Raw genomic sequence first — 16,765 nt, 5'->3', positions numbered from 1 at the left:
CCATTCGGAAATGTTAAATGGCGCACGGACGTTTGCAAGTGCACAGGCTGTGTTCTGGGACCCGCACCGACTGGCTAATTCTCACGCACACTGGTGAGATGGGCACTGTGGTCCCCTCTAGGAAAGGAAATGAGGACTCGACCCCTCCGGCCGTCAGTCATCACCGAAAGGCTGGTAGTGCTCATCCTGCCAGGTCATGTCCATAGGGTCACACACACGGATGTCTCTCTATGATTTTGTGTGAATAGGAGCATACACGTCGATGTCTAACCTTTTTTCACTCAACAGAAGCTCTGCTCCATCTTTCCTTTCCAAAAGTAAGTCATCATTTTTAACATTTACATACTGTTTCATTGCATATATACAGTATACTTAACTACTTCTTTATTGATGGGTATTTCCAGTATTTTGCTGTCATAAGCATTGTCTACTTACAGTTTTCCATATGTGTATAATCATCACTTTAAAGTCATTTTCTAAAAATAAGATGGCTTGGTTAAAGGGTATATACATCTTCTATTTTGAAGTGCATTACAGGCTGCCTTCTGGGAAGTTGAAGCTGCCTGTACCTCCACCCACAGGGCTGGAGGGGCCCGTTCTCCGTCAGCCCCGGCCCTTCCCTCACGGTCCAGCCAGGCATCTTGTGAAGTGGACGCTGCACCGAGAGCACGGCGTCGCCGCTGTTTTACGTCTCTGCCCATCCGAGGGAGGGAATGGCTGTGTCACTGCTTGGGTTTCCTTGATAATTAGGAGTGTCGGATCATTTCTTCATACCTCGGTTGGCATTCGGATTTCTTCTTTCGTGAATTATCTTTGTGTGTCATTCACCCTGATCCTTAAAGCCCCTTGAGGTCAGAATGCATCTTCCTCTCTGGTGTGTTTTTGCTTATTCTCATCCTTTCTTGGCCCTGCACTTCCAGTAGCTGTCATGTTCATCAGCTTCTCGTCCATGTTAGATGTAATGTACACGTATCTTTTCTCCAGGTATGAATGAAATGCACGCTAGTTATTTGGGAACTTCACTGGTGGGAGTCGAAGTCTGCTTTGTGGCCGAATCGGAGGAAAGCGGCCCCCGCGCACGGCTCCTCAGTCGGCCGCTTTCGCGTCAGGACCGAGGCTTCCATCAGGCGTTTTTAGGGTGTCTGTGATGTGGTCTGTGAACTGGCTTTCACCTTGTTCTTGTTTTCATCTAATTCTTAGTATTTCTTCAATGCTACTTCCTGTTAAAGCCTGACAGGTTAGGACTGATGCTATGCATTGTTTTAGTGATAAAAATGTTGCTCTACAAGGTTTAGGCAGGGCCCTACGTGAAGCCAGGCCTTCCCAGAAAGCCCGTCCTGCCCTCCGTCGCACGGGGCCAGGCCTCCTTCACCCTTCCATCAGTGGGACGTGGTCTGGGTTTCTTCCCCAGCCATTTCAGTGATGTCCGTCTTGCCTTCTCAAGTGAATTGTAAGCTTCTTGAGGTCAGGTCGCCGCCTCCTTTGGTAGCCCTCCAGGATCTCCAGAATGCTTTTAATACAGTGAGGGACACAGTATGCGTCAGATTTTCACCAACAGTCATGCTGGTGACGATGACTTTACTGAGGCCGAGAGAACCAGAAAAACCCAAGGTCAGTTGTGTCTTTGCCACTTACCAGCCAAATGGCCTTGGACAGACGTCATCATCCTCACAGGCAGTTTCCTTCTCTGTGGAGCGGAGCGCTAGTAAGACGCTTCCTTGTGAGAGCGCCCTGAAGACGCGTGCGCGGGGCCGTCAGCTCCCGAGACGCCAGTGCAGCGGGGACCCTGGCGGCGCCCCAGTCTTCGTCTGGGTGTCTTCTCTCCTGCCGCTAATGGGGAGGCACGGGTCTGGGAGAGCCGGCTGCGGCGGCGGTGCGCCCAGTCTTCCCGAGGGTGTGCTTGGAAGCTCACATGCTCCTCGGCTTAGAGACTCTTCGTTGAGCCTGAGTCTGGTTTCTCCCAACACAGAGCCTTCTGGTCATTCAGGGACTGAGCACGATGCCACAAGTTCAAAGCATGCCAGTTTCTCTCTCAGGCTCTGCCAATTTTTCTTAAATGGGAGCCTGAGTGCCTGCATGTGTGTGCGTGCACACGTGCATGTGTTCATGCACATGCGTGTAAAATGCTTGGAAGGAGGAAAGATGGGATCAGATTTTACCTGGCATAGCAACTAACATCTCTAGTAGCCTCTGAGCGTTTTGCCAAATGGACTCTAATTGGTTTCCTCCTGTTCTATTTTTATTTTGTAGGCATTTTAATGTATAGGCAGCCAACTCCTTCAAATGAGACATTTTGTCATTACAACATGTTATTTAGTTTAACTGCCACAGCCCCAGCTTCAGTGACCCTGAGTGAGGTCGGGGAAGGCGGGCTCTGAGCTGGAGCCCTCCCCACGAGCCGACCGCCGCGGCGACCCGCCAGTCTACAACACCCGTGCACCAGGACCGTGAGGCTGGCCCCTGTGCCTCGGTGTCGTGGCTCCGAGTCTGCACCTCATGGTGCCGCTCCTGCCCCCCGTGCCTGCCTCGGGTGGCCCTGCCGCGGCCTGTGGCACAAGAGCCCCCGGCCCACGTCAGCCCGTGTGCTGATTAGACAGGAATCAGCGGGTCCGTTGAGCGTGTGCTTAATGCGACACAGATGTGGGACACACTGCAGATCTTTCTGCTTTGCGAGTTTTCAGCTTTTTGCATTTCATCAGTGTTGCTTATTATTTACAGAATGTAACTCAAGACAGCAGAACAGATTGTAATTTTTAAAAAAGGTTTGGGGGAGATGGGGCCGCAGGGGAACTGGGAGAAAAAAACCGGGAGTGTGGAATGTTGTTTGCTGTCCAGACCAAACAAACCAGTTTGCCAAGGCTTGATGGACTGTGGTGATCGAGTTTGTTCATGTTCACACCGGCGGCACTTAATTATAAGGCGGCCTGACCTTATCACCACATAAACAGTAATCTTTTGTCACTGGGCAGAGATGTGCCCCGTGTAGAGGCACTGAAGGGTGTCATAGCTGCCGGCTTGTGCCCCGCTTCCTTGCTGTCCAGACAGAAAGGACACCACTGAGCCCAAGCCCCATTCAGACCCACGATGTTCTCCTTGCCTTGTTCTGGCTCCGGCTTCATACCCAGGCACTGGGGCAAGAGGCAGAACAAAGAGCAGTCTCTTCTGTTGCCTGAAAAATCCAAGATATTCTTGGGAGCTTTGGAATGATGGGCCAGAGCCAGTCTGACCAAGTTCAAAGAGAAGGTGCCATCTCATATTTGTGGAGGGGCAGGTTTCACTCACAGTGGCCTTGGCATCTTAAGAAAGCTCGGCCATCGGTTAAGTTTGAAGACAAAGAATAAAAAAGCACCAGCTGGTCAAAGGAAGATGAGGAGTAGGTGATTGGTTGATTTCTTTATGTTTCTAGGTCAAAAGAACCTAAAAGTCGGGATTAAACTAATGAAAGCCATACAGTAAAAATCCTTTGAAGAAGTTCTTGGAATCTGAGCTAGTGCAGAGAATCCATCACCTTGGCCAGAGGTTCCGGGCTGCTTAAGTGCTGAGCACTGGGACGGGATTGAACCGTCGGTAGGGAGCCAGAGCCCTGGGTGGTTTCCAGAGCTCCAGACCCCGCTACTCTCTCCTGCCCCCGGGATGTGCCGTTGGGGCGCATTCACCCTGAGGCCATCAGACTGCTAGCCAGTTGCCTCCCCGGGGAACATGACCCAGGTCAGTAACTCTAGTGTCCTTCCTAGATGGAATGACCAGCTTTCTTCTGTCCCTGGGTCCTTACCAACTCCCAGTCTGTCTCGGAGGAGGAGCCCCAAGACCTACGGCCATCCCCGCTGCCTGAAGCCTCTGGAGGCCCTGGAGCCTCTGAACCCAGTTGTAACACAGAGTCGTGTTCGCTGGTCTGTGCGCACCCACTGTGCACCCAGCACTGTTCTGGGTGCAGGGGCCCAACATGCAGAGAAGAGACAAGAAGCTCTGGCTTCACGTAGCGTCCGTTCAGCCCCTAGTGAACTTTCCAGGCCGTGGCTGGGTTCAGAGCACTTGCCGCTCCCTGGGGGAGGCTGGTGGCCGGAGAGAGGGTGAGTCCCTGGCTGGTCCTGCAGCCTTCCTCTCAGGGTCCAGTTCCCCCTCTGCCACCTGAAGTCCTGGGTGTCCCTGTGAATGGGGCAGCTGTGCACACACTCCACTCTCGTGACGGTCGGTTTTCAGCGCCCCTGTCCATTTTTAAAGTGCCCTTTCCCTTCCCACCTCATTCGTTTGGTAGTAAAAGGTTGTGTAAAACGTCCTTTTTACACATGAACTGGCTCCTCGGGAGCTGCCCACCCTGTGCCTGCTTGGCTTTGGTCCTGAGGGAGGGAGGCCCCCCCCCCCCCCAGCGTGCAGGCTGAGCCCTCGGGGCCAGTGGGGTGCTAAGGACAGACACGCCCACAACCCCTCCTCCATCAGGGCAGCTCCCCTCTCAGGTTGGGCAGATTCAGGTTACCGTTACAGACTCTGCCACTGAAAACTCTGTTACGATGAATTTTGTGAATGGCAATAGTCTGAAACTATTAAATCCCGTTCCACAAATTTGACACTTGGTATCATCCCTGAGCTGCCAGGTTGGTTAGCTCCAGCCCTTTAAAGACAGTTCTTCAAGCAGATGAGGGACGGCTGGGGCAGGCCGAGTGACGGGCCTTAGGGGCAGGGTCCCGAGTGTCCGAACGTCAGTGTGCTCCTGACAAGCTGATCTTACGCGATTCAGCACATCAGGTTTCCCGCGGCGTGCTGGCAGACTGCTGACATCCACATTTTAACAGTTCCACGTTTCGGTGTTGTAAGTTGACTTGACACCCAGTAATTCTGAATAAGGGTAGGCGAGAGGGAGACAGGTTTTATGAGCGCCTACTGTGTGCACTGTGCTGGACACTTTTCACGTATCACCTCAACATCAGCAGCCGATAAGTATCCTATTCTCGTTTGCTGGGAGGGAAACCACATGCTCACCCGGCTCATGCGTGGCCGGGCCAGGACTCCGTGTGTCTCCAAGGCCTGGTGCTCGCCTCTGCACTGCCAAGCGCCTAAATTTTACCTGTCTCTCAAAAGAGGTCGACTTTGGGTGGAAGATAGAAAATATAACGATTTTTTATAAATTATGTAATCATTGGTTAGAATTCAATCTGAAAATATCTGGTTTATTTAGTCAGCTTGTTATCATTAGAATTTGCACTTAATAGCCACAAAATCAAGTTTACCAGAAGTTGTGTGTTTTGGCCCATGTGAAATATTCTGGGATTGGCATTAACAGTGACAGTTTAGCAGGGAACTTGACCCTGGTTAAGGGGTTCCCATAAGGAAGCCCTCCTTAGAACGTGGAACTTAGAACACGGGGGAGCTTGCTGGCATTTGCAAAACGCCCTGGTTCCGTGACGGTGTGGGCAGATGCTGCAGCCGCACAAGCCGTCTGCTGTGTTTGTAAGAAGCAAAGCAGCCTGAGCGCACGCAGAGGCCGGCGTTTTGGAAACGCAGCACCATCAGGCTGTGTTGTCACCATAGCGGTGTCCACTGGGTGGAATTCCCGATGAAGCTCGTCTGCTCTGCTGCCCGCCAGCGCCACGGACAGGTGGTCTCACCCCAAGGCAGTTAGGTGACGAGGGAAAAACCTTCGGAGAAATTTTGTTCCTAGATTTTAAATCCCACTGGTATATCTGTTGGCATTAGTCCTACCCACTGTCACAGTTGCGATGTCACGGGGTCCCCCAAACATGCGTTGGGTTATAGGAAGCCTTGGCCCCTGTAAATGAGTCAGGTGTGAATCCCACTGATGGGGAAAAACAGCCAGGAGATGACTTCCCCACCGCAGGACATCAGAGCCCTACAAATCTAACAGCGACAGCAGTAGAACTTCTGACAATTTCACGAATCGGCGTCTTCCCCACATTTTCTGTTGCAACAGTGCAGCGCAGGGTTTTGCGTGTCTTCCCACAGACAGCCTTGGAACTCCGGGCAGGGGCAGCTGCGGTGCCACTAACAAGGAAGCGAAGGGAAAGGAGGGTGTTTCCGTTTGAAGTGCATTCCCTCACAAGAAAACTAGGCCCACCTTGGCCTTCAGCCACCTGAGCTAGGTCAGGGCCCCTCCTGTGCACCCACAGCACCCTCTGCGTCATCGTCATCAGAGGTGGCATTTTACCGGGCGCCTGCTCTGGACCAAGTACTGTTATAAGCACTATACCTGTGTTGGGTCACCCTCTCAACAACCCCAGTATTGTCCCCATTCCGTAGATGAGGGCACCCAGGCTCCGAGAGGGGGCACAACTTGCCGGAGGCCCCAGTTTGTGAACAGGGAGACCGGGGTTCAGTGCCAGGCAGCCTGGCTCCAGAGCCTGCCTCTTTCTGTCTGTCTCCCCCATGACACTCTGGTGAGGTCCCTCCATGACACTCCGATGAGGTCCCCACAGGCGTGGCTCCCGAAGGCCTTGCGCACTGGGTGGCTCAGTGTGAAACGGGGTGGGGAGCGGGGCCTCGGGGTGGGGGGGCGCAGGCCACTCCCAAGGCTCTGAGCAGGCTCGTTTTCCTGGCTGTCTTGGTTTGGGTCCTCGGTGGTTCCACTCAGGAGCCAACCTCTCCTGCCATAGGCTCCCTTTCTGCCCGACCTAGATTAGCCTGGGTCAGATCATCACAGCAGATACTTGGTACAGTTGTCTTGGCTCCAGATTGACCGCGGCGAGAGCTCCATAGTCGCTATGAAAACTGTGGGTTAAATACTGTCTTGGAGAGGTTCTAGAACGTGGGTTTCTGTGTCCATGGAACTGTGGGAAAGGATCTCTGATGTCAACCAAGTCAAACTCGGGAGGTTTTCACCCTCTGGCCGAGCCCCGCCCACACTGAGGGGTGGGGTCGGAGTGGGTGGAAGGGATGCCTCCCCTCGAAGTCTTTGGGAGTGGGTGCAGCGGGGAGTGGCGGGCCTCGGGTGGGGAGCGGGGGAGCCCGTGGCACGCAGGCCTCTGTCTGGAGCTCACAGCACCATCCTGCTGGGGCCGCCAGTGGGAGTTCGACCAGCTCTGAGGCTCCAGCGCAGAGTGCCGTATGGGCAGACCGTTGAGTTCCTTTCAGAGCTGGCAGGTGCTTGACTGAGTGCGCAGCCGAGAACCTTGGTGTCTTGTGGCTGTTTCCCACCAGCAAGACCTGACGAGATGGTGCAGGCTGACCTCCGGTTCTCAGTGTGCCTGTCTGTGCCCAGTCGAGCACAGTGTGTATCAGTAAGACGTTTAATTAAAACAAAAGCCGAGGACACACACACGGAGTAAATGCAGGCACAATCAATCATTTTGTTGGGGTCAGCACACAGAGTCCCTGAGGAAGGTGGCCGTCGTCAGTTGAATAAACATTCTGTTAGGTTAGGAAGTCGCCTGTTTGACACACACACTTTTTCCTCACCTACTGATTGTTTTTGAAGCTGCCTCGGTTGATAGACATTGGCCCCGACAGATTTCTCAAGCCGACTAATAACTTACGCTGTGCAGAGGTAGGTGTGTGTGTGTACAGCATCTGTCTTCAACTAATACGGCTGTGACGTGGTCACTCATCGAGTGCACGGAGAACAAGTGATGGCTGGCCAGCCACCGACCCTCAGGCTGAAAGGCGAGATCAACCAAGTGGAACTGGTTAGATCTTCCCGAGTCACCTTGTCTGGGTTTGTTGCTGCTCGGAGGAGACAGGCTTGCTTCTGCTACTCCTGTCTTCGGTCTGGGGCCTCCCGTGCGTGCCTGATCGCAGTGGCCAGCTGCAGGCTCCGGTATTGATCTCTCGCGGGTGGGTATCTGCAGCGGATCAGCCACCGTATCAGCAGCCCCTTCCCGGGGGAGAGCCGTCCGTGCTGCACAGCCCACCGCCTGACGTTTTCATGGAGTTCAAAGCTCACGCTGGTTCGGCGCTGACATTTTGGATTAGCTGGTTGACTGGAAGGCCTGCTTCTTTCTATACACTGTGAAATTTATAAACCGCAGCAGCTGAGGGCTTAAAATGGCCGAACAGCCCCCAGCTGGCAGCAATTAAATGCGCCGTAGACCCTTGGCTCAACCAGGGTTTGCGGAGGCAGAGTTGCTGCACATGCACCAGAGAGACTTAGGCTGTAAACTACCTTTCATGCCGAGTGTTAGCTGGTAGGAGACGCTGTCAGGGGGGGAGAGGCAAGTGGGTAGGGTTTTGCCACCTCTTGTTTAATGGTCTATCATCTCCAGGACTTTGCACCAGATCTGCCCTGGGAGTGAGGCAGGCAGGGAGGCCGGGCCCAGGATGGTCCATCAGCGGTGGGCCTGCGTAGCTTGGCAGTTGAACTCCTGCTCTGGTGCCCATGGGCAGGCGCCGAAGCTACTCTGCCTTTTTATCGGACACTGTTACCCCTTAGGTTGAGAGAGGGCGGGAATAAGAAGATGGCAACGTGCCATTTTTATACCAAGTCAAGCAGCAAACATTTGAGTCTAGGCCAGTGCTGTGTGATAAACAATCTACATTTACTTTAATTTAAATTGTAAAAATCCAGTTCCTAAGTCACACTGGCTGCATTTCAGGTGCTCAGCAGTCACACACGGCCACCAGCTGTGTGTGACCCAGTGCTGTGCTGTCTTCGACAGCACCAGTGGCGGGAAGAGACCATACGAGGCTCTCTTCTAAGTGCATTGTGGGTGGAGTGTAAATTTGTTCAGCCACTTGGAAAACAGTTGGAATTCTGTTGGGTGAGCCTTTGTGCCCTGTGGTCCGGCAAAGCCCTCTTAGACGTGTACCCAAAGAAACTCCGCCGTGTTCCCTAGGAGCACATGCGGGAATGTTCCCACGGCACTGCTGGTAACGGCGGAGCCTGGTAGCAACGCCCGGGTTCGCAGCAGGAAGATGGACAGACGGGGGCGTGTCCGGGCAGCGGGATAGTCAGGAGAAGGCACAACCTGTGGACGATACGGCTGCACACAAAGGGAGGACCGGATCTTAGCAATTTGACTTCAAGGAGGAAGAAATGAGTCCCAAACATAAAAAAGCAGTGATATCCTTTTTCAAAAGCTCAAAACAACTGGAACCAAAGACTTTAACAGGACTGTTACTGGAGTGCACTTTGAAATGCGATCAGTCCACCTGCAGAAGACAAGCAAGGGGATGAAAACTACAGGCTTCAGAACAGAGGCCATCTCAGGCGAGGGGAGCTGGGTGCGGTGAGGGGACGGCATCGGTTATGGCCAGCAATGGAGCTTTCGTGCTGGGGATTGTGGTTTCACGGACGTTTATGACACGTGAAATGAACAGAGAAAAGCCCAGTGCTGAAAGTGGGCCTGAACCGAGGTTAATGATGAGTCCGCTGTAAAAAAAAAAAAAAAAAAAGGAAGGAAGGAAAGGAGGGAAAGAGAGAGAAAGAGAAGGAAGGAAGGAAGGAAGGAAGGAAGGAAGGAAGGAAGGAAGGAAGGAAGGAAGGAAGGAAGGAAAGAAGGAAAGAAGGAAAGAAAGAAAAAGAAAGAAGATACATTCCCTCCAGGTGCCGACAGGTTCCCAGGAACATACATGAACGTGACCTAGGACGAGTTGCTCACAGAGGGACTTGCAATGTCCCTGAGCCAGAGCGTGAACCAGTCAGGCCTCTGCTCTGAGCAGCCCCCCCCCCCCCCCCCGTTCTCAAGGGCTGTGTGGCTGCTCCGTGGCTTGGTCCGTGTGAGGGAAACGGCCCCCCGCACCCAGTGGCCTGCCCTGAAGAGTATCGCCTTCTGCTCTTTGCTGGCTTGCAAGGTTTGAAAACACTAGCTTTTGGGGTTTTGCTTATAATTCTTTGATTATGTTTGGGACCAAATTTATTCACACACTGATTTTAAGCACCTGTTTCCCCCCAAACTCCCAGCTTCAACCTCAGGAATGAAAATTCTAGTTGAATTTTGGAGAAAAAAGTAGTTTTCGAGGTACCAACCGAGATGAGGTAAGAGCGGAGACTGTGGGAAGAACTCCTTTAATCCAGCTTGCTGCTTCTAGTAAGGGCGTCTCTGAGTCACCCCTTCCAGAAGCGGCCCCACTGTTTACAAAGCTACAGGAGAGGCTGCGTCTCCGCCAATGACAGACATGGACTCGAGCTCTCTTCTTCTACGTCGTGAAAAACGGGCCGGGATTCCCCAGCGCGCACCGCCATCAGCACCGTCTGAGCCTCTTCCCGTATCCCCTCGCTGTGGGTCCATCCGAGTGAGGGCCCTGGACATGGGAGGACAGTCCTCGTGCTGGGAAGACCGAGAAGAAAAGTGGCGGCGGGAGATGGCGGTGTAGACCCCAGGAGCTGCTCCGCTTTTGTGCTCCCTGTGTGTGGGCAGGTTTGCTGTCCACAAGTCAGAAGGTGACACGTTGGGAGTGGGGGTGAGGTTGGTTGGGTCAGCAAAATTTGGGGGAGGTTCTGGGGGAGGTCACTGAGTCCAGAAACCACTGACGGTAGCAGAGAGCTGTTTGGTAGGGTGACAGTATGGGCACACTTAATTAGGTCCCAGCTATCCTGTCCTCGTGACAAGGGGTGATTTCCGAGGGCTCCGATCAGAGACAGGCCACCTTTCCTCGGCTGCCCTGGCTTCTCGGGACCCTGTCAGAGACGTTCGGCGCTGTCCGACGTCAGTGTCACTGCCCCCCTCCTCAGTAGCGTGTTTCTCCCCTTTGCGGTACTAATGAAAAGACGGCTTCTTCCGAGGGGGATAGTGAGCCAGCCCAGGCGGAATCCAGGACGTTGCCCGCAGGCCCTTCCTTCGCTTGGACAGCCAGTGAACTGGGCAGACACACCCCGGACCCTTCCGCCAGGAGGTCGGGATACCAGCTGGCTTCCATTTGCCTCGCCTTCGCTGACTTTCAAAGCTCAGACTGTCGTCTGTGAGATCCACCGGGGTTCCGTCCTTCTAGCTCCGCAGTCACAGTGGCCCTTACCCCCGCCCCCACCTGCGAGTACACTCGTTTATTTGTTCACCTAGTGTGTATCGCTTCTCTACCGTGAATCACGCACAGTTCTCGTTTTCAGGATAGCAGGGAACAGAACACAATCCCCCTTCCTGTGGCACTTATGTTCCCGTTGGGAAGATGCCAAGGTGTGAAACAAATGTGTTTTGAGCATGTGACTGACCTGGTCTCAGTGGTATTTTGAAACGGTCGTTCACGTTGCTATGGAGAATGGACGAGGGTGGAAATAGAAGAATAAGTGACAAGGCTCTTGTAATAACCCATTCCAATTCCAGAGACCATTTGTTAGTGATGGCAGAGATGGAGGAATAGTGGGATTAGAGATATGTATGGCAGCTTAGCCTATGGACCTCCCGGTAGACCAGGCAGGGGGACAGGACAGGCTCTGCTGCCTTGAAAGCCCACCGCACGGCCGCCGTGGTTTCCTTGCGGCCCCGGTTGGCTGGCGTCGTCCTGGCAGCTCCGCCTCTCCACTGGCGCCCGCAGCAGCCCCTACGCTGCCGCCTGCCTGCAACTCCGCAGCCAGCAGGGCATCCAGGTCTCGACGAAGGAGGAACCGGGGCTCTGCCTGGTGGGAGTGCGGGAGCGTATGAAACAAATAGTATTATTTTTCGCCCGTTATTTTCCTCGAGTGCAGCTTGTGTAGACTTCCTTACGTCTCCTAATGTCACCCTTGGAGAGCGCAGTCGGTAGTACTCAGGGCACTCTTATGGCCGAATTGTAAAAAATTGTCGCCGGGTTGCTGGCTTTCCAGCACATAGCAAGCACCGGCCAGGTGCGGGCCTTCAGACAGCCTGGCCTGGGGAGCAGGGTGCTGGCCGGTGTCCGTCCGGGAGGCTGCCGTTGTCCTAGTTTTGCAGCTAACCCACTGCGCGGCCTGTGGCAGCTTGCTGACTTTCTGCCCGTGGTGTCACCCTGAGTGCCCCCCCAGTGCACTCGTTGCCCTTGCAAGTAAGTGCCCACACCACGCTTAGGGAGAGCCTGGCTGTGAGGCACTGGCCCAGTGTGTGAGCCGTCCCTCTCCTCTGGACGTGTCTGACGAGGGGTGTTGTGCTTCAGTGGAATCCAGAAACAAATAATGAAAAGTACAGCAAGTACAAGGCCGAGGACAGGCCCGGCACACTGTTATCAGTCATCTGAAATATGCACAGCCTTTCCAAGACAAACACGGACTCCTGTTTCTAGGAAAACACCAAAAAGCACTTATCAATTACCCCACATGCGGGCTGTGGACAAAGACGGCAGCAGCCTGCCCGGAAAGCCATAGCAAAGCGGATGCCTTCGGGCAGCCGGCAGCCGAGTGGCACAAGCTAGAGCCACTGCAGGATGCAGGCTGCGGCTGGGGCCCTGTCCAGGGGGCCTTCTTCCCTCTCATGAGCCTCCCGCACCCTCAGCCTGTGCCCAGGCAGCTGAGCTCATCTTAGAGGACACCCACAAGCTGGGTGTGTGCCTTCTAGATGTCCAGGGCCCCTCACTCTCCTTCCCGACCCCCTGCAAGTCCAGAGGTGTCTCTCCCAAAGACATGCCTAGGAAAGTGGGGTTTGGCCGACGGGAAGCCCAGTAGGGGCACCCACGACAGGCGTGCCCGCCCCCAGTGGACAGCCACATCTGTCACGCACAGGCTTGGCGGGCCTTATTTTATTGGTCCTCAGAGCGGCCCTACGAGGTAGGTGTCAGCATCCCGTTTTACGGAGAGCACTGGAACGGGGGGTCGAAGAGGTGAACTGGCCCGTCCCCGATCCTACAGCTGGAAAATGGCAAAGGCGAGGCTCTACTTCCAAACCGGCGTGCTTACCCCTGGTCTTACCATGCGTCCACAGCTAATCCTGTGCTTTCGTCCTGCTCGCCCAGCTTAGAGGGGGCTTGGAGGAAGTAGTGTGTTTGTCTGGGATGAGGTGGGAAAATCACTTCAATCTAACACCTCACCTCTTTGCTTTTTACCCACGTACCCGTCTAGGACTCAAGCGCAGAGGGTGCGGAAACCACGCTGCTGCACGGGGCCCCAGGGGCTGCTGCCCCGCTACTCGGAGAGCCAGGCGGAAGGGCAGGAGCAGCTGTTCAAACTGACGGACAACATACAGGACGAGTTGTAAGTGCGGAACCAGCCTCGTGGGCTCACCGAGCTCCGCGTGGGCCCACCAAGCTGTCTCTTTGGTCTCTGGGTCTGGGAGGTTCTTGTCTGGGCCTAGCGCCACCGGGCCTCTGGGACCGGGCAGCCAACGACTCCTTAGTCCCAGTGTTCTGTAGGTTCAGGAGAACTGCTTGAAAACAGCCTTCTACTTAAAGCAGTGGTTCTCAAACTGGGCTTCAGGGGGAGACCTGCAAGTTTTATTTCTAGAAAATGGCAATTTCTTTCTACTTAGAGCAAAAAGAGATGATAGTAAAAATGCTCTCGATTTTAAGGTCTTTTTTTCCCCTGTAAAATTTTCTTAAACTTTGGTGTTCTGTTGTTTGCTGCTGAAAGCTAGTGGGGAAAAAAACAGATAAACCAATAACAAGTAGTAGCTGAAGAATTTGGGAATGCGGTTTCCTTACAATTGTTTTGTTACTCTCTGAACGTGGAGCCTTATATTCCTGGGATCTTACAGTGTTTGAAACTAGTGACATCCCAAGTTCATGTAATAGAATTCAGTGTATCACTATTTAGGATGCTTTGCAGACACCTTTTCAGGTAAAATGCTCTCTAATCTACATAGATGTCAGAACCGCCAGCCCAGAGAAAGCAGTTAGTTATACCTGATGAGTAGCAAAATGCTAGTTTAATTTCTTTTACTGCGTATGCACCACCTTGAAGATAGAGCAGCCTTGGGGGGTTTCTGAGGGCCGTGCCTGCTGATGGGCAGAGAAGGGTCTGAAGCAGAGGTCACCTCTCAGGATGGCCTTCAGCGTCATCCGTAAGGACGATGGTGAGCCGTCCTCATCTCGTTGTTCTGCAGCAGTGTTCGAACGGGGACGTCAGAAATGGAGTTCAGAATCCATTTGTTGCCTCCTGAGTGTGTCCTGTGTAACCCAAGTCCCCTGCAGGGCTGCGGGAAGGTCTCCTGACGATGGAGGTTCATCACAGTGTCTCAGGTCAAGCCACTGTAACAAAGTACTGAGACCATGTGGTTTAAACAGCATTTATTTTATATATATATATATATAAGCCTCACATTTAATAAGACAGGCAGTGTGAATCCCGGTCATTGGTACAGACATTGACTATGACTGTTCAAGATGGAAGCTCTAGAATGTGCGTCTACAAACCTCCCGGTCCGTCACCCACTCTCCAGTCAGTAACGTTTTAGTTTCCATCCTTCAGGAAGTTACAGATTAGTCTAAATCTCTCTGATTCAGGCAGCATGTGAATTTGTTTTCTTACAGTTTTGGAGGTTGGGAAGTTCAAGGTCCAGGTGATGCCCACTTTAGCTCCTGGAGAAGGATCTCCTCCCGGCTTGCAGATGGCCACCTTCTCACTGTGTCCTCACAGGGCACAGAGAAAGGTCTCGGTCCGGTGTCTCTCGTAAGGACACTCATCTTCCAGGATCAGGGCCGCACCCTCACCCTTATGATCTTGTTTAACCTTAACTATTCTCATACTTTTTTTTTTTAAGATTTTTATTTATTTATTTATTTATTTTTAGAGTGAGAAGGGAGGGAGAAAGAGAGGAAGAGTAACATCAAGGTGTTGTTGCCTCCTGTGTGCCCCCTACTGGGAACCTGGCCCACAACCCAGGCACGTGCCCTGACTGGGAATCGGACCAGCGACCCTTCGGTTCACAGGCTGGCGCTCAGTCCACTGAGCCACACCCGCCAGGGCTGCTCCCACACTTTAAATAGCCACACGGTGGTGAAGGCTTCAGTGCAGGGATTGAACAGGGGACACAACTCCGTCCGCGGCGTCATCAGTACCTTCTGTCCTCAGCTTGGACCCTCATTCCAGGGCCCCGAACCCAGTGAGATTTCGCTCCAGGGAGCATGTGCCTTCCTGCTTCCTCAGGGTGAGGACTGGGTGCCATGACTGCCCCGTGTACCCCTTCGTTGGTGGGACTTTCGGCCTTGGGATGAGAGGCCCAGAGTCGTCCCGCCTCAGGTGCCGCAGGTCACGGGGCCGAGTCTGCTAGACTGGCAACCCCATAAGGCCTGGGGGTTTTGTTCCGTTCACGGAAGAGTCCTCAGCCCCCAGAATGGTGCCTGGCACGTAGCGGGCGCCCCAGAAATATCTGCACCTAAGCGATAGCAGGATAGCTGCAGTTACGGATGTGCATTCACTTTTTCATGGGGGAGGTGGTCAAAGGGCGGGACTGTACATTACTGCACGTTGTGCTTTTAATTTCCACCTGTGAAAGTTACTGTACTTGTGAAAGGTGTTTTCAGTAGCATGACACGTGCCAGCAACACGGGGAGCAAGCATGTGGCACAGCCAATGTCGGGCCATGCCCTGTGGGACGCACACTTGGAACACAGCTACGGAAAGCCGAAAACAGGGGTCCAAGCCAGGTCAGGGGAGGGGGTTTCCTGAAACTCCTAGAATTCATGTGAATGGGGAGAAGATACTGGCATGAATGGGGTTTGATTCTAAAGATGGGTTCCCACTCCTGTGTGGGGTAGATCTTGCCAGTGAATGTGGAAGGGGGTAGGTGACCACAGCCCTCCTCAGCATACAGGCGGGAAGCCATTGGGGAAAATCATTGGGGAATGGGCCAGCGTTCCTCCGATGGTCCCCAGTTGTCAGGCTGGGTCCTCACGGTGACGGGAACATTAGAATCATCACTTCGCAGGAGAAGAGTTTTCAGGAAAAGCACACGAGTGCCAAATTATACCCCTGACTTTTATCCTAGAATTGTAATTAAAAACATGTTTACAGACCTAATTATTTGCATATTTTCCTTCAGAGTTAACCCCTTAAAAGGGTCTTTAATACCTTGCTCTACTGTTCTGACTAAATGTTTCCACATTTTTTCCAGTTAGATCCACCGTTTCACTTGTGGAAAACACTGTGTAATCACTTCCCGATGCAGTGAGAACCCCGAGAGTCCCAGCAGCACGGTCACTTCAACTCCGTGCTCCCAGATCAGGTTTCATTTAGTTTTTTCATTTTATTTAATTAATTATATTAAAAAGATAGTTACTGACATATGCATTAAGGTCTGGCCAGCCGAAAAAGGCTTCAGTTTCAAATGAATCAGATATTTCTCTGGTATGTTGCACAATTACCGGTGCTTCCCATTTTTCTCAATTTCGGTTTTGAAACAGAATCCTGACTTAAGTTGATGTTAAAATAAAATTTTCCCTGTCTGATTCAATTAATTTTTCTTTATAGCTAGTGTCTATCCACAGCCAGGAACCTCATTTTCATTGAAAGAAAGAATGAGAGAGGGAGAAAGGAAGGGAGGGAGAGGTACCTATTTCATTTCTAATCCTCCATCCCAGACAGTTACATCCTGGCGTCGTAAGCATTAGAATGGTTCTTACCTTTTCAAAACCGGTGCCCGTGAGCCTCCCACAGGACCCGAGAAGTTGCTCTAGCATCCTGTTTCCTGAATGTTGACAATTGGGTTGTATTTTCAAAATGACGTATACGAGATTTTCTTAATACAGAAAAAAATAGCCCTGACCAGTGTGGCTCAGTTGGTTGGGCGTTGTCTCGAAAGTGAAAAGTTGCCGGTTCGATTCCCGGTCAGGGCACATGCCTGAGTTGCGGGTTCAGTCCCTGACTGGGGCACATGTGAGAGGCAGCCAGTCAGTGCTTCTCTCTCACATCACTGTTTCTTTCTTCCTACCTTCCCCTCTCCCTAAAATAAAATACAGAAAAATTATAAAAAGGAACACAAAAGTAGCCTATGAACCCACCAGC

At 52.7% G+C, this 16,765-nt stretch overlaps 1 protein-coding gene across 10 annotated transcripts in view; it reads left to right on the top strand.

Annotated features, from left to right (window-relative positions):
• VPS13D (vacuolar protein sorting 13 homolog D) overlaps positions 1 to 16,765 on the top strand; it is a 231,178-nt gene that overhangs the window by 205,580 nt on the left and 8,833 nt on the right. For all 10 annotated transcript variants that reach the window (XM_053660580.1, XM_053660579.1, XM_053660578.1 and 7 more), the window contains one exon: positions 12,887 to 13,018. In XM_053660580.1, coding sequence (XP_053516555.1) covers positions 12,887 to 13,018 — 132 coding nt within the window. The remainder of the gene's footprint in view (positions 1 to 12,886; positions 13,019 to 16,765) is intronic.

This window comes from Artibeus jamaicensis, unplaced genomic scaffold, assembly GCF_021234435.1.
Source record: "Artibeus jamaicensis isolate MK-2021 breed Jamaican fruit bat unplaced genomic scaffold, CSHL_Jam_final scaffold_847, whole genome shotgun sequence".
In the NCBI taxonomy this organism is placed as follows: Eukaryota; Metazoa; Chordata; class Mammalia; order Chiroptera; family Phyllostomidae; genus Artibeus; species Artibeus jamaicensis.
Note: the sequence above shows the minus strand (reverse complement) of the source record. Positions and strands in the feature narration are given on the sequence as shown.